The sequence below is a fragment of the Schistocerca americana genome, chromosome 7 (assembly GCF_021461395.2).
Source record: "Schistocerca americana isolate TAMUIC-IGC-003095 chromosome 7, iqSchAmer2.1, whole genome shotgun sequence".
Classification (NCBI taxonomy): domain Eukaryota; kingdom Metazoa; phylum Arthropoda; class Insecta; order Orthoptera; family Acrididae; genus Schistocerca; species Schistocerca americana.
Window position 1 is genome coordinate 462,511,498 of NC_060125.1, and position 26,116 is coordinate 462,537,613.

The following is a 26,116-nucleotide window of genomic DNA, read 5'->3' on the forward strand; positions in this document are numbered from 1 at the left end:
GTAAAGTGTGTCCTGGACGTTTAATACATTTAGGTGAAAAATGACTTAGTTCCTTTCTCCACAGACCGATTCAATTTTCTTTTAGCTTCACTTTTTCCCTAAGCATATTTTAATATTACCTGTTATTGCTTTCTTTACATCATTTCAGTTGGGCATAATTATATTTGTCAGTAAATATAGCAGAATAAAAAAATTGGACACTAGCCTCACACCAACTCTCTCTGGATTTCAGAGGGGTTTTACAGGAATTAAGGAACAAAAAGGAAACAAGAAAGTAGAAAATTTTGCTTAATAATTCAACCAACGAAAACAGGAGAGATTCTCCTTTTTGAAGAGTTACCACCAACGGGTTTGCACAAACCTCAATTTTGGGTCCATTCTTTTATTTAAATATGTAAACAATCCTCAAAATAATATTCAACAACCATAATTTGTTATTTTATAAGAGGAAACAAATATTGTAATCAACTTTAACATGCAGAAGGAATGGCAAATAATGTTCTTTAAATTATGTTGAGTATTTTTCTGCAAATGGTCTCCCTCTAACTTCGGAAAGAACATAACATGTTCAGTACTACACATAAAGAGGAACTACACCAAAGATAAATTTTACACATGGTTAAATTATGATGGTGCACATTTCAAAAGTTTTAGGCATTCATAATGATGAGACTTTAACTTAAAATATTACAATTTTCTGCTCCTAAGATGAAACACTTCAGCGATAAATTCACTTAGATTCACTGCAAAACTTAGAGAGAGACAAATATCAAAGTTAACATATTTTCTGCATTTTCATTCAGCAATATCTTATGGAATAATGCTCTGTGATAACTCATCTTAAAAAAAGGAAATTTTCATTGCTACTATTGTTCTAGGCTTTAGGCATTTTGGATATTGCTGCACACTATATTTTTTCCTCATAATCTTTAGTATTCCAAATATACCACTTCAGTTGAAACGCATCAGTGATGTACATGATCACAACACCAGAAGAAAAAAAAAATTCATTATTCCATATTGTGGTTGTCTTTAGCACATAAATAGGTGCAGAACACTGAGACCAAAATGTTATATCACTCTGTGATATAAAACGTCTGATAGAGAGCAAAGCTGAATTGGAAAAGGAACTGTAAAGTTTATGCTTGATGATTTCTTATCCTTCTCAGTCCTGAGGTTACACTTTTTGAATGAAAAATTTATATTGGTATCCAGTGCGAACTTCTGGAACTAACTAAGACTAAAATACCATATTTAAAATTGCAGCGATTGACTAAATTTTGGGCTAATAGCACCCATGCCACATTTGAACCCTAACCGGTTTTCAGTCCTACTAATGACTTGTTTTCAGGGATTACTTTGCTGGATTTTATTTATGAGCTGATACCTGAAACAAATTAATATATTTATGTAGGCACCACGAAATTTTATTTTAATTGCGATACCGATATTCAGTCACAAAATATTTCATTGAAGGTGATTTCGGAAAGGAAGTTACTTATCATTTTGGTAGGCCAGATAAGTTTAATCGGATTCAGCACTACGCTTCTAACATGGACACATGACACTAAATTATCAATACACTCGCGAGGTCTCTGTAAAAAAACAGTTGGAACATTCTGCAATTTGTTCAGTTTCTCGACATTACAAATCCGCACCTTGATATTGGAGCCATTAGAGAATCCCCTCGTGAAACTTTTGATCAAAGAATGATCTGCTGTGGCCATGAATCGGTTCCTTGATTGACTGGACATTGTCGCATGTGGCAGATGTCGGTGTCGGTGTCCTAATCAGTACACTGTAGTCGAGTATTCATCGCGTTTTAAACCAAGCAGCGTGGAAAATCGAAATCCTCAGGTTGCCTCAGGCTACGAACGATGTTGATCTGGATAGTCACCTCCAACGTTATGAATGGATTTGTGGTAATGCACTGTTTGGTCCGATGAGACGACATTCAAATTGAATGGAACTACCAATCGTCATAACTGTGTGTACTGGGAAAGAGATAATTCTGTTTTCAAGGAGCACTGGCAGGTGTGAAGTACCTTACCATGTTGCAGGAACGAATGATACCAGTTCATCACCAACTTTACCAAGATGATAATGATTTGTACCATCAAGATGGTGCACCGTCGCATTATCATCCAAACGTGCGTCAATTTCTGGATAAAATATTTGTTGAGAGGAGGACAGGCCGACGAGGAAGCGTCCTTGCCTAACCACCGTCAGGTTTCCTTCTGCGCGGACATCATCTACGCCATGAGGCCATTTACTACGAGTGATAGGAGACGGGCGATTGTGACTGCCTGCAAATGGCAACTATCACACATACGCGTCAACCTACTCCGCAGTTTTTCAGAAGATGTTTTGCTGCCGAAGGAGAACATTTCGAACATCTTCAGTAGTAAAACAGCATTAGTAATATCGTGACCCCAACGGGACAAAAACTTGTCAGTTTTTTTATTTTTTTTTCGAGTTATTAAAGTTAAAACAGTGTAAAACCCTTTGTGAGACACGCTGCCCATTCATTAGATTCCAAGTGAGTACAGAGTTGCTCCGGACTCGCACCGAGGAGGCAGAAAGGGCGTCGAACATATGGTCATTCGTGATGGTATGTTGAAGCAGTCCCGGTTACGCTTGTAAACAACACACTGTGGCTAGGAGCGCAATGCGCTTGCCGAGCAGGCAGCCTCGGCAGCAGCCTAAACGCTGCGCTATCGGATTGTGATCGAGAGGCGATGCTTCTCTGGACCATTGCGAGGGTCAGTCGGTTTCCAGGTAGGCCGGCTTTGTTTATTGTTTATACGTACCCCATTTTTTTGTCATCAGTCTTCTCACTGGTTTGATGTGGCCCGCCACGAATTCCTCTCCTGTGCTAACCTCTTCATCTTGCAACCTACGTCCTCCATTATTTGCTGTATGTATTCCAATCTCTGTCTGCCTCTACCATTTTTGCCTTCTACAGCTCCCTCTAGTACCATGGAAGTCATTCCCTCATGGCTTAATAGATGTCCTGTCATCCCGTCCCTTCTCTTTATTAGTGTTTTTCACATATACCTTTCCCCTCCGATTCTGTGTAGAACCTCGTAATTCCTTAACTTATCAGTCCACCTAATTTCCAACAGACGTCTGTAGCTCCACATCTCAAATGCTTAGATTCTTTCTGTTCCAGTTTTCACGCAGTCCATAGAATGCTATATTCCAGATGTACATTCTGAAAAATTTCTTCCTCAAGTTAAGGCCGATGTTTGATATCAATTGACTTCTCTTGGCCAGGAATGCCTTTTTTTCCATTGCTCGCCTGCTTTTGATGCTCTCCTTGCTCCGTCCATCATTGGTTATTTTACGGCCTAGGTAGCAGAATACCTTACATTCGTTTGCTTCGTGACCATCAATTCTGATATTAAATTTCTGGCTGTTTCCATTTCTATTACTTCTCATTGCCTTCGTCTTTCTTCGATTTACTCTCACTCCATACTGTGTACTCATTAGACTGTTCATTCCGTTCAGCAGATCGTGTAATTCTTCTTTACTTTTACTCAGGTCAGCAATGTCATCAGCGAATCGTATCACTGATATCCTTCCACTTTGAATTTTAATTCCACTCCTGAACATTTCTTTTATTTCCATCACTGGTTCCTCGATGTACTGATTGAACAGAAATGGCGAAAGGCTACATCCCTGTCTTATACCGCCTTTAATCGTAGCACTTCGTTCTTGGTCGTCCACTCTTATTATTCTCTCTTGACTGTTATACATTTTATGAATGACCCATATCTCGCTATAGCTTTCCCATACTTTTTTCAGAATTTCAAACATCTTGCACCATTTAACATTGTCGAACGCTTTTTCCAGGTTGACAAATCCTACGAACGTGTGTTGATTATTCTTCAGGCTTGCTCCCATTACTAACCGCAAAGTCTGAATTGCCTCTCTCGTGTCTTTACTTTTCCTAAAGCCAAACTGATCGTCACCTAGCACATCCTCAATTTTCTTTTCCATTCTTCTGAAAATTATTCCTTATAGCTGTATCTTTATCATTAGAGAACTTCAAGCGTATCTCGTGATTCCTTAGACTTCCATATGTAAAATCGGTAAGCGGATCTAAATCCCCTATTCAGTCACTCGTTGACCACGATGGCACCGAAACAGAGGACGACCGAAGAAAGGCAGAAATACTGAATTGAGTGTTCCGAAACTGTTTCACTGCGGAAAATCGTAACACGGTCCCTGACTTCAGCCGTCGCACGGACGCCAAAATGGAAAATATTGAAATAAACGATATCGGAATTGAAAAACAACTGCTATCACTTAGTAGCGGAAAAGCATCCGGACCAGACGAGATACCCTTAAGATTCTACAGTGATTATGCTAAAGAACTTGCCCCCTTTCTATCAGCAATTTATCGTAGATCGCTGGAAGAACGTAAAGTACCTAGCGACTGGAAGAAAGCGCAGGTCGTTCCCATTTTCAAGAAGGGTCATAAATCAGATGCGAATAATTATAGGCCTATTTCGCTTACGTCAATCTGTTGTAGAATAATGGAACATGTTTTGTGTTCTCGTATTATGACGTTCTTAGATAATACAAATCTCCTTCATCATAACCAACATGGATTCCGCAAACAGAGATCATGTGAAACTCAGCTCGCCCTATTTGCCCAAGAAATTCACAGTGCCGTAGACACTGGCGAGCAGATTGATGCCGTATTCCTGGACTTCAGGAAGGCATTTGATACGGTTCCGCACTTACGTTTAGTGAAAAAAATACGAGCTTACGGAATATCGGACCAGGTTTGTGATTGGATTCAGGATTTCCTAGAAGAAAGAACACAACATGTCATTCTTAACGGTTAAAAATCTGCAGATGTAGAGGTAATTTCGGGAGTACCGCAGGGAAGCGTGATAGGACCTTTATTGTTTACAATATACATAAATGACTTAGTTGACAACATCGGTAGCTCCGTGAGGCTATTTGCAGATGACACGGTTGTCTACAAGAAAGTAGCAACATCAGAAGACTCGTACGTACTCCAGGAGGACCTGCAGAGGATTCATGCATGGTGCGACAGCTGGCAGCTTTCCCTAAACGTAGATAAATGTAATATAATGCGCATACATAGGGGCAGAAATCCATTCCAGTACGATTATGCCATAGGTGGTAAATCATTGGAAGCGGTAACGACCGTAAAATACTTAGGAGTTACTATCCGGAGCGATCTGAAGTGGAATGATCACATAAAACAAATAGTGGGAAAAGCAGGCGCCAGGTTGAGATTCATAGGAAGAATTCTAAGAAAATGTGACTCTTCGACGAAAGAAGTAGCTTACAAAACGCTTGTTCGTCCGATTCTTGAGTATTGCTCATCAGTATGGGACCCTTACCAAGTTGGATTAATAGAAGAGATAGACATGATCCAGCGAAAAGCAGCGCGATTCGTCATGGGGACATTTAGTCAGCGCGAGAGCGTTACGGAGATGCTGAACAAGCTCCAGTGGCGGACACTTCAAGAAAGGCGTTACGCAATACGGAGAGGTTTATTATCGAAATTACGAGAGAGCACATTCCGGGAAGAGATGGGCAACATATTACTACCGCCCACATATATCTCGCGTAATGATCACAACGAAAAGATCCGAGAAATTAGAGCAAATACGGAGACTTACAAGCAGTCGTTCTTCCCACGCACAATTCGTGAATGGAACAGGGAAGGGGGGATCAGATAGTGGTACAATAAGTACCCTCCGCCACACACTGTAAGGTGGCTCGCGGAGTATAGATGTAGATGTAGTAGATGTACCACTTCTCTGTGTATTGATTCTTCCTGACTAATGTCGTAAACTTCAGCCTTCTCTTCATCACTACTATATTGTGATTTGAGTCAATATCTGCTCCTGGGTACGCCTTACAATCTAGTACCTGATTTAGGTATCTCTGTTTGACCATGATGTAATCTAACTTGAATCTTCAAGTATCACATGGCCTTTTCCAAGAATATCTCTTCCTCTTTTGATTCTTGAACAGGGTATTCGCTATTACTAGTTGAAACTCGTTACAGAACTCAATTACACTTTCTCCTCTCTCGTTCCTGGTCCCATTCCCATATTCTCCTGTAACCTTTTCTTCTACACCTTCCCCTACAACTACATTACAGTCCCCCATTACTGTTAGATTTCCATCCCCTGTACATACTGTATTACCCTTTCAATATCCTCATACACTTTCGCTATCTTTTCATCTCTAGCTTGCAACTTAGTCATGTATACCTGGACTATCGTTGTCGGTGTTGGTTTGCTGTCGATTCTGATAAGAACGACCCTGTCTCTGAACTGTTCACATTAACACACTCTTTTCCCTACGTTCCTTTTCATAACAAATCCTGCTTCTGGTATGCCATTTTCTGCTGCTGTTGATATCACTCTATATCCATCTGTCCAGAAATCCTTGTCTTCATTCCACTTCACTGACCCATACTATATCTAGATTGAGCCTATGCATTTCCATTTTCCGATTTTTTAGTTTCCCTACCACGTTCAAGCTTCTGACATTCCACGCCCCGGCTTGTAGAACGTTATCCTTCCGTTGATTATTCAATCTTTTTCTCATGGTCTTCTCCTCCTTGGCAGTCCCCAACCAGCGATCCGAATGGGGGACTATTCTGGTATCTTCTTCCAGTGGAGAGATCATAACGATATTTTTCAGTTACAAGACTCATGTCCTGTGGATACACGTTACGTTTCTTTAATGTAGTGGTTTCCATTGCCATCTGCATCCTCATCCCGTTGATTACTACTCATTCTTCCACCTTTACGTGCAGTTTCCCACCCCTAAGACAAGAGAGTGCCCTGATCCTCTGTCTGCTCCTCCACCCTCTTTGACAAGGACGTTGGCAGAACGAGGGTGACTTCTCATGCCGGAAGTCTTTGGCCGACAATGCTGGTTATTAATACACAATTAAGTAGCGGCGGAATTCGAACCCGGGACCGACAAAATTTTGATTATGGATCAAAGACGCTAAACCTATGAGGAGTATTCTTTTGTAGACCATCTCAGCATTCACGTTATCACTCTGTCGTAATACTGAAGTGGCAGCCCAAATATCCGCTGGTTGTCCAATGGTGATTGTACAAACGTTCTGTGTGCTGATAAGTGGAGTAATGTTGAAACATCTACTTGCAGTGATTGCAGAGGTTATGCTGTCATCATGTGGTGACCTGCATGATCCGGCTAGCGGTGCTAGGGTTTAAATTAATTCACATTTAATATGGTGTCATTTTTCTGGGAATCTACGTGTCAGAATAGTCTGATATTTTATTTCTATTTATTTACTTATTTTCTTCGAATAACGAGAGTTCTTGTTGCCATTCAGCTTGACGGTAGCAGCCTTCTATTCCTCCCGAAATCTCATCAAGATTTTCTTACCGTTCTTCTAGTTACTTTTCGCCTCTCTTTTTGCAGCCGTGTCCATGAATCTGCTCATCGGTATTAGTGTTCCATTGGGTGTGAGATGTATTATGTTTCCTTATGTTAAGTTCAAGTCTAATAACTCTTTCTTAGCTTTTACTAACCAGCCAATTTTGAGCAGAAGTTATAAATTTACTTTCAGTGGTGAACTCCACTCCTCATCACAAAAATTCTATTTCCCAAACAATGTTTCCTACCTTTTTTTCCAAGTTTCTTTCCTTTTCTCCAATGCCTGTAATTTTATACTGCCCTCCAGCAACTATGTGGACTGTGACGCATGTAGTGCTTCAGTTGAAACAACTATGTTGTTGAGTAGCTGGTAACTGAATGGTTATACTGGATAATTGTCCAACGTCTTTAGTGTAACATCACCAAGGAACATTACTCCTGATGTGTTTATAACAGCTTAGCAGATTAGTTCGAGTGTATAGTTTAATAAATCTTCTATGGCCGTTATAATTTTCTTTTGCGTATCGCTATAAAATCAAGATTCGCTCATAAATTTCTCTGATAGTCATTTATACATGTACGTTTCTTTCAAGTCCATGTAATCTTTTTTGATGTGGAAAGAACTACTTAAATAGTATGAGAACCTAATTTTAAAGGCAGAATAGAGTATCAGAGAGGCTGTCATAAGAACCTATCTACCAGACATCGAACAGAAACTTGCTGTCGACTTCCCAATGTTAAATGCAGCAAATTTCTGAGAATTTATCAAAATGCTTAGCGCTGCTTGCACATTGTCTCTTGATTCAAAGGATTCAGCAATTAATATTTAATAACTTAAATATCTCTCAGTGCTTGGCAGAACATGATAACAAATCAAAATTAGTGAAGAATATTTCTAACGTTCTATTACATTATACTCATTTGGACAGGAAATGCATTTTTTCTTTCAAACCACCTTCAGGTGACAACATGTGGCATTGTGCGCCACGTGTTTGTTTATTTTCAGTATATCCTCTAGGTTCATCTCTCTGTTTTTCTTGATAGAATGTAAAAATTCATATTACACATCATTGCACTGTTGGAAATACAAGTCAAGGAATACAGTATTAAATGATCAGCGGCAATCTGTATTTTTCCCATTGTTCAATTAATTTTTCATTACGGATAGTGGATTCAACTAATTGCTTGTCAGTTATAGATTTACCTATACATGATTACTTTATTTACCTACATTTTTTTGATGTCTTTAATTTTATGTGACAGAGACTGTAACGTTTTCCAATGTAAACAACCTGACATTTTTGTATCTCCTGTACTAATAATATCTGTGTTACGTCGCACATCATATTTATCGATGTTTGCGACATTCAGTTGTCACCTGAAAGTGGCCTGAGAAGCCGAAAGCCGGTTCGTGAGATTTTCTGAACATTAGGAAAAGTATGTTATCATTTTTGATAAAATTAAAATTAATATTTAATTTTTCTTATTTCAGGTGCAACTGGACTCTTATCTGCCGATATCCCTGTCTTAAATCCTGTAGTTCGGGTAGCAGAACCGCAGGTTCTGACTGAAAACCTTAATGCAGGGGCTTCACAACAAGAAACACTGGGACAAAAACCAGCATTGGGTACGGCGTGTAATAGTTTGGGACTCATTTGCAGATCTATGAGTAAACTTTATTTTGGTCAAATGTTAATGTGATGACATACTTATATACATAGCATTAGTTTCTGTACGAGCTGCGTCTCATGGTTGTTGCACACCAGCGCCTAATGACCACCACGAATTCTATGCAGTTGAGTATTTACGTTAAATATCTTTACACTGCAGTATATAGCACACACTTTATGCCGCCAGACACTTAATCGCAGTCAAATAAACATCCATTCCAATTCACAAAACTGGCTTGGCTATTGAACAATGGCGTTCCACATGGTGGCATTCCAATTTTTCAGTAGGATTTAAGCCAGGCGACGAGGAATGCTCTAAAACGAACCTCGTATACAAGAAATGATTCTCAACCGATTCTAACACGAAGTTGAAAGTCCAGAGTGTTGCACTAGCTTTCGAAATGTTCACATGCATCTGCTGGGTGCTTCTAAAGAACATTGGTTGCCCATTGTTGTGTAAAAATTTTGGGGGTGAGCGCATCCTTGACATATCAGAGACCCTGATTCCAAAACTTGTACGTATCTACTACATGAGAGCACTGGAAGAAAAATTCGAGGGTGGAAGAAATACTCCACGTGTCTAACACTCCCATACATGCAAAAAGGCTTAGAGATTCTGCAATAAATGGTGTTTACAAGTGTATAACATATTAGTTGTCTGGTCTTTCTCTCCAGGCTCGCTTCTAGAATGTTGGAAACCGCGGACAGGTTGACGAAGTCGTAAGCGGAGTGTTAATGTCTTCTTTAAGTTCCATATCTGTTATGCGCGCGATCGACCCATTTTGAGTTACTTAGTAGTCTTCGATCATAATGCCTGTCTGTTACAGAAAATGGTTTTAAAAGAGAAAAAGTAACGTATGTGACCATAAGTGTGTGATCAACTATGAAACACTTAAGTCGGCCCGCTTTATTCGAGTCAACTACAGATGTGCGAAATAATGTGTCCTCATATTTACGATGATAATATTAAAATATACAGTGGCAGAATAAAGTAAATTCAGTCATTCAGTGGTGCTCGGTTTGCACTGAAATTACCTTTCACTTTCTATAACTTACAGAAATTAATCACTTTATTCTAAACGAAAATTTCCTTTATGCGTATCCCTGGTCGAACCGTTGACCATTATTTGAGAAGGCTTCAGTTAGGTGAAATTCCGACTTATCTCTTATAAATATTCATGAACGTCAATACGCAAACCTTATTCACTACTGTACATTTTCATATTATCTAGACGTATAAATAAATAAATTCGTATGGCATGAATTGCAGGTAGACTCCGAAATGCGGTAGAGTCGCCTAACTGGAAAGATTTTCGCTATCCATAAGCGCCCACAGTCGTAAGTGTAACTGACTGGCATTAGTTCCCCAGTCTTCCTGTGGCATTTCAGCAGTACGTTGTGTCAAAATCGGTCTGTCGATCAATACACTCAGAGGGATTCTTGAAGGTGGAAATCCTGCCGGTACACCCATTGATCGTTAACATCGCCTTCTGGTTCCATCTCTGTGTGTTATGTATGACTCCATACACAATGGTAAGGATATGTTGGCTACAGAGTGGTACGGCAACTGCCGTAGAAATGCTTGTCATGAGCAGAAACGATTAATGAAAAAGTTAAAATAACAAATAGAAGATATACTTAACTTATATTTTTCCAAGTGTAAGAAGGCTAATTTAAACATGGCAACAAGACATGAAGTGCAGCTACCTCATTGTCAACAAGGATGAAGCATGAATGAAGGGGTCTTAGTGTAGTGACTACTAGCGCAAGTGGGCTGATCAGGTACCGCCGGCCATTCTATACGCAAAGGGCGCTCACAGTACAGAGATGGTGGCAGTATGGCTCAGTAGACGCGCACCACTGGATCCATCAGCACCAAAGCGACTACTATGGGCATCAGACGGAAACTTGCCATTCTGCTACCAACCTTCATGCACTGAAGGATGGTATCGATTACGTGATACCACACTACGTATGACTGACTGTACATGAATCGTGCCTGTCAGCAATCAAGTTCTCAGTCTGTGTTTAAAACCCATTATAAACTTTAGAAATAAGAATTTATATGACTGGCAAAAGAGATAAGCGACAATGGTTGTTGTTAGGGTCAGCGTTCCTAAGCAACGAGCGTATCAACGTATTATTTCCACTCTTGTGCAGGTAGGTAAACGAGCTTCCCAGATCATACGTGATATTTTGAGATTTATACGTTTGTATCCTCTGTGACTTGGGTACTTAGATGCATGGTGTTCATATGTTCCTGGAAGTGCTCAAGGGCTGCTACGCCGTGTGGTCTGACAATAAACCTGTGGTCAACGTAGCTATAAAGTGAAGATGGACGAAGGGAAGCCAAATTTAATCCATGCTCCTCAAAATGTTCAATAAAAATGCTGACCATTTATGATGACTACGGAGAACCCATAGCCATTATACCCGTCGTTTTATAAAAGTCACCGCTATACAAGAAACACGTGGTCGTCATCATATTTCGGATCAACTTTATCGTTTCAAGAGAAAAATGCTGTGCTAATAGTTTCAACGTGTCTGCCACAGGAACGTTTGTAAATAGTGAGTCCACATCCAGGCTGGCTATAAGTCGTTTGGGCCAACTTTCATCTGTTCAATTTTCTTAATGAATGCCTGAGAGTTTTTCATGTAAAGTTCGCAGCGGCAAACTATCGGAGTCATCAACGTAGTTAAATATTTGGCTAGCCTGTAGGTAGGACAATCAATAGCGCAAACAGTTGATCTTAATGGAATATTTCCTCAGTGGACTTTAGATATTCCGTACATCTTGGGAGAACTAGAAGCTTGGACTCTAATGTTTTTCACGACATCCGCTGTGGTAGACCAGAATAACTCATGAAACATTAGTTCATTTTATTGCAATAATGAATAAAAAATGTACTTAACTTTCACGCACATCTTGTCCGCAGGAACACTGGGTAGCTTACAACTGTTATTGGCTAGCAAAGCATCACTTGATGCAAAAAGTAACAAACTGTTCTCTTGAGGTACATTGTTCAACATTAATAAAGCGTAAGTTCAACAGAAACTTTAACATCTCGTTGGTACTATACTACAATGTTGATTCAATTCTCTTGAATGCTCGACAGTATATTGATCTCAGGCATAGGGTGCTGAGGTAGGGGGTGTCTTCTGAAGTGCCTCCTGTTGGTTGTTGTGAAACGTGGGGCGCCCCCGCTAATAGTCTGCGGTATCAATTTCCTTTGCCAAGTTTGGCTTAGCACTGCCATCTCTGGACGATACCACACATATCTAACGAAGCAGTGCACTAAGAAAATAGGATCGGCTATTATATTTCGTCAATTCAACGCATAAGAAAATTAATCAGTACTTCTATATAGTCTGTTAATTAATTAATTTTATTAATTTAGTGAAACAGTCTTGTCCAAAAAGAATGATTTTTTGATCCATGTTCTTACGGATCTTGCTCTATCTTCCGCCACCATCCGCCATCATGGTCTAAATTATAGACTCAAGCCTTATGTCAACCAAAATAAACATCGGTGGCAATGAAAACAGTTTCACTAAATTCTAAAAATATTTTACACCGACCGCTGCACATTCTCCAGTGAAAGAATGCTTTCTACAATTCGAATTCCTGTTAATTAAAGCATCGTTATTTGTAGGAAACTAGGTGGTACATTGTGTAACCACTAAGTTCTGCATGGACTGATATAGGTGGGTTACTTCAATAAGCTGTTTCTAGTAATGGTCAAAGGCCAAGTTTCCCATGATTTCATGTCATTCTTTATGAGATTAGATCAGAAGAGCTGCATTCTACCTAATAACGAAAACCTCATTGTTCTCGTTTTCAACAAATGCTGGCAACGTAATTATATTTTCTAAAAGGACACTGAAAGTAAAAACAGGATTATCATTGTGACAATTCATGGATTAAATACATTTAGAAGGACTACTGTCGAAAATGAGAAAATGTCGAAATAATCCTTTTTCCTAACATTTTATCGGTCGTAGAATGTTGGAGAAGCGGTGACTACGTTATAATATAGCATGCTGCAGATTTTCGGTGTGTTTAATCCCGTATTCAAGTATTCATTTTTAATATGTGATATGCATTATTTCAGATATCACCATCCCGACATCTGCGAAAATCCCTGAAATTATTCCAGGATTTATGGCAAAGCCATCACCACTGACGAGTGCAGACATTATACTGGGTCCATCAAAGCAAGGAAAACGCACACAAAAACCACGTCCAGGTACGATACTGAATAGTCTTATATTCGTCCACCATCCTGTAATAATGTGACACTTCATCCCAGGATTAATGTAATCACCAGTAAATACGATGGATAGCGGAAGTCAGGGATGAAAGTAATTCTCACTTGTTGTGTCACTGCCAAGTGACATACTCGATGGACTTTGTATCATACAGAGAGAGACCAACTACATTATAGTAGAGAAGAACGAGACGAACACGAATGATATTTTTATTCGGAGACTTTAATTATACTGAAGTCACCGGTATTAATGGTGGTCCCCTGTACGCGGCAGAAGGACGTGCTCCCCATGCCACTCCAGTCCTTTTTGGTCCAGTCCCCAAGCACTTCGCTCCGTCACACCCGGTGTCACCGGAGCACAAACTACACGTCGTCGGGTAGAGAGACCGACCGCCGCGGTAACCGTGCAAATGACAGAGTGCTTTGTGGTTCTGTTGTGATTGCAGCTGCACCCGCGGTCTGGCGTGGGTTCCTCTATCCCCGCTGCTCAATTAGCGATCACGCACCGCTGTAATTAACAGCAGCCGACCACCTCGTCTGCTTCGGGCAGCAGTGCCTTCAGTTTGGAACGCTGCTCACACACGTGAAACAATAATAATTTGAGCAATACCAGTTAACTGGTCCTTCCTCTAGCTTCTTGATGATTCTTACCTACTTTAAGTCAACCAAATGCTGTCTCCGGGCCTTTTTGTAATGAACACCATTACAGTACACCGCATCTACTCGCTGATGTCACTGTCTTTCCCTGTTCCTTCTACTGCCTTGTGTTGTGGGTACAGCCCCGTTTGGCGCTATTTTACGTATGACCTCACGCCATGAATCATCCAGTTTTCTGTGCACGAGTGGGAGACCTCTGGCAACGTTCTGCCGCAGTGTCATTAATTTCCGGCTAGTAGTTCGTAACTTACGTTACTTGAGCTGTTTCGACCTTAAGCTTTGTATAGTAGTGTTGTTAATCTTACTGTGGTTGAACTTCGTCTCGTCTGCAAACTGAGAAAGGTGTAGACTCAGCAATATGTGAAGGATTCAGTAACTAATTTTTATGTTCTTAGTTACAGGTAAAGCCACACACACTTCTCATAATCGGCCTGTATTGTCTGCTGGAGTTGCGAGGCCATCATCGCTAGTGTCAGCTGAAGGTGCCACATTAGGACTTCCACTACGGCCACAGGGGCGTGAACCAGGTACCACATGAAATAGTTAAAGGCTCACTCACTGACCACAATAAGTATCATTCCTTGCAATGATTAATGTCATTACGTATGAATCTTATAGTAAGCTCTACATCAGCTTCGTCTCTTACCTCCCACTACCAATGGCGAAGGATACAAACTCAGATTTTAATTAGTTTTATGTACATTCTACAGCGTAGCACTCACTTTCCTCTTCTTGGTGACAATGATACGCCATGGCATGATACCCACATCACAAACACAGCAACAAAAGTTTAGCATCCTTCCTATATTTCGATATTCATGGCACAGAAAACTAAAACTGGCAGTGAGGCTTGCGTATATATTCATTTGATATGTGTGAAATTGAAGAATCATGGGGGCAGGACAGGAGTTTCACAGCACTCCTAAGAAACGTCATTACGCGGTAGAACGTCCCCTTTCTCGGATGTTGACTTGAATCTCTCGTGGTATATCGTCCTTGAGATCGTCAAGTTAGAGCCCTGCGACAAATCGTCCACTCTTCATTGTCTATTCTGCATGAGTAGCGCAGTGTACATGGTCGCTGTTGACACCCAAAAACATCTCGTCTCAATCGATCCCACACGTGGTTGATTGGGGTCTTGTCTGGAGAATACGCAAGCACTCCGTTCTTGTAATCCTAGGTAAGTTTTACGAGAACATGATGAAGACGAAGCAAGTTACTATCCATTAAGGTAAAGTTGTCAGCAAAATGTTGGTTCTTCGATGGCACTATTGGATACACAGACTCGTCCCTGTATTCTCGAGCAGTAAAATTTCCCTCAACAACGAAGAAAGATGTACGGTTGCCTCAGATAATGCCAACCCCGAACATCAGTCCAGTACCAGCTTGTAGCACATGTAAAACATATAACTGTAGGTGTCAGAAATTACCTGGTTGTCTCCAAACACATTGTCTGTCATAATCAGGGTACAAAACTTCCGAGTGTCAGACGTGAACGAAACAGTACGCCAGTATTGGGGCGTATATTCTGCATGATTTCGTGTCCATCTCTGAGTCCATGGTGGTGTAGTACACGACGTGGTACTCTCCATAGTCGTGAGGAATGGAGAGCCGCACCGTCGTATCGTCTAACACTTTGATATGATGTATGACGTCCTGTAGTCTCACAGAATGCCGAAAGCCGTTCTTGAGCGATCAGCCCAGGCTTACCGTGAATCAAAAGTTGTAGATATCGATCATTTTGTGCACCAGTCGAATGTGGACGAACTAGAACGAACTGTGACGTTTCAGTGTTCAACAACACCTATCAATTGCTACCATTCCATGGCTGCAATGCATCACTTTGATTCCCGTGCATACCTCGATCAACTTCTGCTGTTGACAAGCGTACTACGCATTACTTGATGATGTGAACGCCGTCATTGTTCGGGACTGTCCTTCGGGGCATTATTGATGTTCATTATATTGTTCCACAGGTGTCTATAATGCGTTCCCCTTGGTGCTTTACGGTCAACTGACGTACTGCAATCCATTCGGGGGCAGCGTTCTACGCGAACTAGGCCTTTAAGGAAACGGTATGTGTGTTTCGAAACTACGTACGTCAGGTGGCCCATCCGATCAGTACAGGAATTCACAATAGCAACACAAATACCCGACATAATGCGAATGCAAAATCTTTGTTGATTTGTACAGTATACACGAGATAGAGGAGGTTAGCGCAGTGCTTAGCTCATTGGACACGCATTCGGGAAGACGGTGGTTCAAACATGCAGTTGGCCATCTTAATTTATGTTTCCCGTCATTTCCCTAAATCGCTTAAGTCAAATGCTAGGGTGAATCCTCCGGAATGGCACGGCCGCTTACCGTCTCCACTCTTCCCTAATCCGAGCTTGTGATCCGTCTCTAATGACATAGTTGTCCTCCTCTCTTCCTCCAGTACCCATGAGAGAACAGAGAAAACTGAATAACAATAATGCGACAAAAATGATGGAACTCGTAACAAACAAGAGAGTTAATGGCACAATGTTTAATGAATATAGGCAGGCTTCAGGGAAATAAATGAGATGACACGCTTCTCGAGGTCTGTGACAAATTCCATCTGGTTGTGCGAATCATCTATTGATATTACTCGTGATGAAGAATAGTACGAGTTCCGATAAGATCGCGCCTCCATTACATCATCATTAGGTAAAGGAATATATACTCTGTAGCTTAGCGTACAAAGACAGATATAAACTGTAGCGCCAAAGAAACTAGTACAGATATATGCATTCAAATACAGAGATAAGTGAACAGGCAGAATACGGCGCTGCAGTCGGCAACGCCTATGTAAGACAAAATGTGTCTGGCGCAGTTGTTAGATCGGTTACTGCTGCTACTATAGCAGGTAATCAGGACTGAAGTGCGTTTTAACTTGCACAAGCGATGGCACACGGCATTTAGAGGTAGCGATGAAGTAGGGATTTTCCCGTACGACCATTTCACGAGGGTGCCGTGAATATTATGAATCTGGTAAAATATCCAATCTCCGACATCGCTGCAGCCTGAAAAAGATCCGGCAAGAACGGGACCAAAGACGACTGAAGAGAATCGTTCAACGTGACAAAAACGCAGCTCTTTCGCAAACTGCTGCATGCTTCAATGATTGCCCATCAGAAAGTATCAGCGTGCAACTGTCCAACGAAACATCATGGACATGGGCTTTCGGAGCCAAAGGCCCACTCGTGTACCATTGATGACTGCACGACACGAATCTTTACGCCTCGCCTGGGTCCGCCAACACCCACATTGTACTGTTGATGACTGGAAACGTATTGCCTGGTCGGACGAGTCTTCTATCAAATTCTATCGAGCGGTTGGACGTGTACTGGTATGGAGACAGCCTCATGAATCCATGGACCCTGCATGTTAGCAGGGGACTTTTCAAGTAGGTGGAGGCTTTGTAATGGTGTGGGGCGTGTGTAATTGGAGCGGTATGGGACCCACGATACGTCTAGATACTACTCTGACCGGTGACATGTACGCAAGAATCCTGAGACATCACCTGCATCCATTCATGTCCGTTGTGCATTCAAATGGACTTGGGCATTTTCAGCAGAACAGTGCGACACCCCACACGTCCAACGTTGCTACAGAGTGGCTCCAGGAGCACTCTTCTGAGTTTAAACACTTCCGCTCGCCACCAAACTCCCCAGACTCAACATTATTGAGAATACCTGGGATGCCTAGCAACGTGCTGTTCAGAAGAGATCTCCAATCCCTCGTTCTCTTAGGGATTTATGGACAGCCCTGCAGCACTACTGCAGACGTTAGTCGAGTCCATGCCACGTCGAGTTGCGGCATATCTGTGTACTCGCTTAGGCCCTGCACAATATTAGGCAGGTGTACTAATTTCTTTGACTCTTCTGCGTATGATCAAGCCCTATACCAATAATGATCACAGAGTGCTGATATTTACTAAGCTAAAGGAAGATAGGTGATTTTGGAACTGATGCAAGTTTCTGGGAATCTTGTTTCAGAGACCTGCGGGTGAAATGGAGAAATACGTGAAGAAAGTTTTAGAGCAGGTGTGGCCAAGAACTTCACTCGCAGGCTCTATCCTGGCACGAGAGTGAGATTCATAGCACTCAGCCAGCTTGGCACATTTGTCCCACTGTCACCCCAGTCTGTCTGAGCATGATGACGGTGAACGAGGGGGGGGGGGGGGGGGGGGGAACTCCGAACGCGCCGCGTTTAAATGGCAATGCATTGTATAAGACTTGATTTTATATTTCAAGCTTATCAAAAGCATGGAACACAAACAAAACTAGTTTTCAGTATTATTTCATTTCTTTTGGTGCCCTGCAGACACATAATTTCGATCTGGTGCGAATTGTAGGCACACGGACAGACACAGGAAATATCACATATTTTCTCCCTCAGGTTGCCACATAATTGTTTCTTATTTAGTTTCATAATCGCTGAAACCTCTACCACACACATATATCGCTCGAAATTATGTAGCACCTTTGCAACCTCATTATTATGACGTGGAAAGTGTATTTGAGGAAAGCCACGTAGACAACCTTGACAGTTTTATCTTTGAAGGGATTTGTCTTTGTTAAAGATAAGTAATGACGTGTGCCTTGCAGACCGTTCAATTACATCTGCGCATGTACAGGGGTGCTTTCAACCGAAGCCGCAAAAATGTCTCAAAAACAACTAGGAAAATGATATAAGACTGGCAGTGTCCTCAAAACGTTTACTAAACTATCCTTGTAATAATTTGAGGCCACAATGAATTATTCAAATCTTGTATTTCCTTTAACGCCAGTGAACTTAGGGAACTGGACTTTGTGTCACAATGTGTTTCTTCCACATCACGATCTCCATCAAATCAGAAGTTATTTGTTTTTTGTTTCTCTCCTTGCAGTGAGTTACCTGGGTGCGGTGTGGTCAAGTCCACTTTAGGGCGAGGTTGGCAATCGATTTCGGATGTTCTCATTTCCGTTCCTGCACTCCTTTTCCCTTAATAAAATGAACAATAGCTTTTTTTAACTTGAAAAATCACTCCAGGTCTGCCGCTTGACTTAATAAACATACTTTGCAGCAGTATATGGTGTCCATACCCTTTGTTTTGTTTCCATTATCAAGCACAACATCGGGACTGCCTCTGTAGTGCCTCTTCATTTAACTATTTGTAACACTAATTTGTTCACGTCCTCCATGCCTGCGGATTTAGCACATATTGCTTCTTGATGCATAGAACAATTATTTCCGTCTGTCAACCTCTGTAAATTTTTGCTCTCTCACTGGCAAATAAATCTTTAAATTCTGTGTACATGGGATTGTAATGTCATTTTATAGCAAATCTGGAATATCCGTCACTTATGCGACTACATAACATAAAGAGTGATTTTTTCCACCGTGTACAAACGATTGATCGATAAGAGAGTACGGAACAAGAAAGGTCTAATGAACTTACGTCTGGAATTACATGGTTTGCATGCTAGAGACCATTTACTCAATCATATATTGTTACAGAGACCGTGGCCTAATACGCGCTGTACCATGCAGGCACAGTTACAATATGTGTCCAAAATGGTTTGCATATGCCTCAACGCATGTCTGTATCCGCCATGGCACGTTCTATTTCACACGTTCACATCGGCCTGGCTGCATCCGAACAGTGTCAAAGGCAGCATGAATACGCTGATTTAGTGTCTCCACATCTGGAATGCGCTCTGCATACCCGAAACTTTTGAGATGGCCTCCTAATCAGAAATCACACTGGTTGAGATCCAGTGAACGAGCATGCCTTTCAACTGGATCCACTCGTCCGATTCATCGACCAGGGAAGACACGATTTACATGCGTCCGGGCATTAACGGCGAAGTGGACAGGAGCACCGTCAGGCGGCAGCCCCACAACCTTTAGAATCATCAAATGGTTCAAATGGCTCTGAGCACTATGGAACCTAACATCTATGGTCATCACTCCCCTAGAACTTAGAACTTCTTAAACCTAACTAACCTAAGGACAGCACACAACACCCAGTCATCACGAGTTCGAATCATCAATGGCACTTCTTCCAGCAGGGGACGCAAAGTCACCCACAAGGAACGCCGATAGTTTCGGCCTGATATGCAACGTAGCTGGTCCCAAAATACGGTCACCAATTATCCCGGTCCACACAGTCCGACTGCACCGATGTTGTCACCTTACCGTGGGGGATCTGCATACTATAAGACAGATGACTGTTATGAATGTTGAAGATACCACTCCGTGAATCTGTGAATACGATGGGTGGCACCGACACCCAATCGTAGTCGCCTGTTGAAGAGACCACTGACAAAACTACTTCCGATGTGGAAAGTCTGTCGCTAGTAAGCCATCACGCTGAAAGTGATAAGGGTAGTAACAATTGACACGGAGAATGTTCCACACGGTCGCCTGATTTACTTTGTACTGGTGGACCAACTGCCTGGTACTGACGCGATGGTCGCCTTCCACAGAGTTTATCACGTTCTCCTCCAGATCTGGTGTCCGACCATTTCGGGTATGCCCTTCATGATTTCCTGCTTCCTGAAACGACCCTGACTCTGACAAACGGCGAAACAATATAGCTAACGTGGAATGCTGCAGCTGATATCGGCTGCGATAGGTCACCTGATACAATCTTGTTACATACCGTCCATTGCCATTTGCCTTTCCGCATGTGAATACCATGGCAGCAAGCTCTCTATTCGAATACGGAACCAAATTATTGTGTACAACGCTGCATCACATCCACTACAGGGTGAGTTAGCCAGAGAAGTGAAACGGACACAACATTGCCAATTACCATGGCACGAGAGTACGATAGGCATAACGCATGAGAAGTAGTACAACCCTCCAGGAGTAAATCACGCGTACTGTAACTGTGGCTGCGTAGTACAGCGCGCGTTAATCCGTAGTCTCTGTAACAAAGTATGCTTGGACAAATGGTCTCTAGCATGGAAATAATGCATTTGGGGACATAACTTCATTGACCTTTTTTGTTGTGTATCCTCTCATCGATCAATTTTTAGAGATTGTACACGGTCGAAAAATCGCCCTGTTCATTGAGAATCTCATCTCTCTTTTCTGTCATTGCTATAAATTTTTAAGGCTTGTCCCGACAGATTGCTACAATGCCTGTTTTTTGTAAAGTGGACCTGTGGTGGTCCTCCATATCACGAAGAAATATCGAAGGGTAAACATCGTTCATACTACCATTCTGCCGTGCTGCAGAGAGTTGTGGCGACGCGAGAATGCTACACCGCAATACTTCCGCATGAGTCGAACAAAACGGAGACACCCACGGCCAACACACGCTGCACGCGTTAAGTTTGGCGCGCCGTGGCCGACCCTGGTTTAGGGTCACGCACAAGTACAGCCATAGTGCTGGATGTGTCAGATGTGGCATTACACTTGTGAAATGGTGACAAATATAGGATAAACCAATGGAAATACCAAGGGCAACTATAAATAGGATAACGGGGAAAATAGGTCTCGGAAACAATTCGCGTACAAGCTCACTGTGCGTAACATGATGGTTGGTTGTGGTAAGACCTGATAGCACCAAACTGCTGAGGTCATCGGTCCCTAAGCTATCACACTACTTAATCTAATGTACGATAAGGACAACACATCCACCCACGCCCGAGGGAGGACTCGAACTTCCGACGGGAGAGCCTCGCGAATCGTGATAGGACGCCCTGAACCACGTGGCTACCCCGCGCGGTTAACATGATGGTACTACGGAGTAAAAATTAGGTGTCTTCTCCAAGGTACCACGAATCGTCGTAGGTACTACGTTAGCATTGAGCAATAATGAATTATGCTTAATGAAGCCTACGTCTTTGGACTATCGCACAATCAGCTTAACAACTAAGTTATCCAGTTCCTGAAAAGAAAAATATACAGAAGAATGAAAATGAAAATTAAGGATCTGCTAGATAACGATCAGTTTTGGATTAGAAAATGAAGAGGCACTACAGAGGCAGTCCCGATGTTGTGCTTGATAATGGAAACAAGACTGGAGCAAAATCGAAGTTTCTGACTTAGAAGAAGCTCTCGATAGTGTAAAGTAGTGCAACAAGTTTGAAACTCTGAGCATAATATAAGTGAGCTACAGAGAAAATGGATAACGTGGTAACATGGTCCACCTGTTTATTCGGAAAGTGATCTCCGGACCTCCTTGCAACGCTATCCAAAATTTCACGTGGCATTGAAAATGTGCTTATTAGAATCACCAGTGACAACAGCATCAAGAAAAATAACGCGATAAGTAATTTATACAGAAGTTACATGATTGTTGCCTACAGAATGATATTTCAATTGAAAATATAGTAACTTACAGTAACAGAGTAACAGTGTACTAACACATGAAATACAGTAATGCAACACAGTAAGTACAGTAACTGGAAATCGATCTATTTTTTTTTTAAAGAAATTTACTTGATAAACAATGTTCTGATTTGTGGGCTCACTCGTGTCAGGAACAAAATTCTTTTCGATTTTCCACGATTCCATTGAAATTTGGAATAAGTTATTTCACAATCAATATTAGGCTTGATTCCACATCAAGACGATTTCAGTTTAATGTTTTAATACTGAAAAGGGCAGAAAAGGTCACCTCAAGTAACTAAGTTGTAGGCAAAATCATCAAATGTTGCAACACTTCTTTAGACAATTCTTCACCCTGTCGCAACGCACGCGCAAGTTCATTTTCCTTGAAAGCATTTTTCCGTGAAGTATTTCGGGATAGTACCAGTAGCGGTTCTTGTCCTGTGTCAGTCCTGTATCAGAAAGATTTCGCCATTAATGAAAGCATCATCAGTCTAACGATTACCAGTTTGTGGTATATATATATATATATATATATATATATATATATATATATATATATATATATATTCCACAATAAGATGCACCCACTTTTATTTACATTTTTGTCACTAATCGTACTGTAGGCAGGAAAATAAAGCAGTGAGTAGCGAAAAATGTGTTGTTTTGTATACAAAATGCATGTTTGACCATCAGCTACTTGTTTATTTAAAACCAAAATGTCGACTCGTTTCAGTTACGGACCTTCTTCAACGGTTCTATCCACAGATACAAAAAATACATGTAGTGTACAGGAAATGTTACAAATTCTTTTCTAAGGAAATGCAAAATATACATGGATACTTACAGGGTTAAAGTAGTTTAAACTACAACATCACATCAGTCATTACTTAAATAATGGCCACGTCTCATATGTCCAGCATGGCGCCAGTCCCAGTGTACAAAACAGGAGTTTTAAAGGTAAACATACTAATAACATTAGTAAACAGACTAGTACCGAAGACCAGATCAGAGGTATAAGTGTTACAATTGTACAAAATATCGAGGAGTTGGCCAAAGATCTTTAGAAAGTATTTTCGTCGTGTGACACAAAAATATCTCGATGAGAAGTTTCTTACTAAATGTAGGAAACTGGACTATCTTTGGTAAACTTCTTTCATATAGTTTCACATGTAAACAGAAAAACGAAGTTTCTTTCCACAAACATAGAACGGCACCGATATTACAATGTAAGGCAGAAACCGTTATAAAACCCCAATGTTAAACAGTAGTTTGATCATTGCCAGTACTCGATTAAGATATAATCGACTTTTGTTTGCATACATTTCATCGAGTATATGCAATGATTATTCTGCTGATAACATTAGAACTTTGTAATAGTTTCTACCTTATATTGTAAGATATATGTTATTGTGTGTTAGCACAAAGAATCTTTGTTTTTCTGTTTGCATGTGAAACTATATGAAAGAAGTTTACCAAAGATAGTCCAATCGCCTGAATTTAGCAAGAAAGGAGGCATCTAGATGTTTTTCTGCCATATGAGGAAAATACTTTCTAAAGATATTTGTACAATTGTAAAAATTGTACCTCTTATCTTCTCTTTTGTGCTACTCTGTTTACACGTGTTACTAATATGTTCGTCTTTGCATGTCCCATGTGATATACTGCAATTCAAGCTGTGCTCTACATATGACACTTGGCCATTACTTAAGTTATGGAAGATGTGATGTTGCGGCTCTGTATGCATGTATGTATTGCACTTCCTTCGAAAATAATTTGTAACATTTCCTGTATGCACATGTACTTCTTTTTTTGTTGTTGTTGTTGTTGTTGGTAGAATCTGTGGATATGGTCTGTGACAGAAAACAGTCCGCAGGTCGTGGTCTCGCGGTCGCGTTCTCGCTCCCCGACCACGGGGCCGCGGGTTCGATTCCCGACGGAGTCGGGGATTTTCACCTGCCTCCAGATGACTGGGTGTGTGTGTTATCCTCATCATTTCATCATCATCATGGAAGTGGCGAGATTGGGCTGAGCAAAGGTTCGGAATTTGTACGGGAGCTGATAACCTCGCAGTTGAGCGCCCCACAAAGCAAACATCATCTTCATCATCATGTGACAGAAAACAGTCCATAATTTACATAAAAAAGCAGATGATGGTCAACTACGCCCATCTGTGACAGAATTTTTACTACACACACACAAACACACACACACACACACACACATATGCATATTTGACTGGGAGCCGTGACATATCAGTTTGGTCCCCTCCAACTTTTTTTTTTTTTTTTTTAAACCAACCTATCATATTGGACCATCAGCTGTTTTTTTTTAATTAAAACCCAATTATAGACCGGCTTCAGTCACAGACCATCTCCATAACTTCTATCCGAACATATAAAAATATACATGTAGCATACAGGAAATGTTACAAATTATTTTCCAAGGAAGTGCACAATATACATGCATATTTATCAGGTTAAAACAGTGTAAGCCACAACATCACATCGTCCTTTACATTAATAATGGGCACGTCTCATATGTAGAGCACATCATGGATTCCAGTGTACAACATGAGACTTTCAAAGGCAAATACACTAGTAACATGTGTAAACAGAGTAGTACAGAAGAGAAGATCAGAGGCATATTTCTTACAATTGTGCAAAAATCTTAAGAACGTATATGTGGCAGGAAACCATGACTAGGAGTTGTTTCTTGTTAAATGCAGGGGACTGGACTATCTTTGATGAACATCTTTGGTATAGTTTCGCATTCGAACAGATAAAAATATGGTTCCAATGGCTCTGGGCACTATGGGACTCAACATCGGACGCCATCAGTCCCCTAGAACTTAGAACTACTTAAACCTAACTAACCTAAGGACATCACACACATCCATGCCCAGGGCAGGATTCGAACCTGCGACCGTACCGGTCGCGCAGTTCCAAACTGAAGTGTCTAGAACCGCTCGGCCACCACGGCCGGCCGTGAACAGAAAGACAGAGTTGCTATCCGCCAACATACAATAACATAGATCGTACAATATAAGGAAGAAACCATTATACGGGATGCATGTACTGATTCGCTGTTTCGAATGGTTGGGTTTACGTCTTGTGAGGTACGCTGGCTTGAAACTGTTGTAACAAGTCTGTAATATCCTGGTTACTGGTGATGGAGTTGTGGAGACGTCCACACTTGTTTGCACAAGTATTCTATCTGGGACAGGTGTGAGGATCTGGTCATGAAACATCAGGAGAGTGTTCATATGGAAACATGCCATGAGAAGACAACCACCGTCGAATTGAAAAATGGCACCACAATACTCTCTCATGAGAGGTAATTCAAGGAGTTCCAGGATGTCCGAGACGTACCATTGTGATGTGTGATTTGTCTCAACCCCTGCAAGCCGCAACCTGAATTCATAGTTGCTCACACTGCAAGAAGTAACACGCCTGTGTCATTATAAATCGTTGTGATACTGGGATCTCTCCAAAGATCGCCACTATACACGTCGACTCTAGTCATCTGAGACAGTTCAGAATAGCGATTAATCGTTGAACACAATTAGTAATCCATTTTTCTTGGTCACAGCATCACTCGCAATGCAGTCGTCTGCTTTATGGCGTTGTCAGCAGACTACGCGTATGACGATAATTCCGTTGCCTATCTGCAGCCGGTCTCCCACCAACAATGTGGGACGGTACAGAGTATTGTACAGTCATGCTCAAAAGTATCCGAACGACTTGAATTCCATTTCGC

At 41.3% G+C, this 26,116-nt stretch overlaps 1 protein-coding gene across 1 annotated transcript in view; it reads left to right on the top strand.

The window, feature by feature from the left end:
* The window catches only part of LOC124623016, a 109,955-nt gene that overhangs the window by 63,851 nt on the left and 19,988 nt on the right, over nt 1-26,116 (top strand). Inside the window, exons 5-7 of the mRNA XM_047148807.1 lie at nt 8,906-9,040; nt 13,196-13,330; nt 14,410-14,535. Coding sequence (XP_047004763.1) covers nt 8,906-9,040; nt 13,196-13,330; nt 14,410-14,535 — 396 coding nt within the window. The remainder of the gene's footprint in view (nt 1-8,905; nt 9,041-13,195; nt 13,331-14,409; nt 14,536-26,116) is intronic.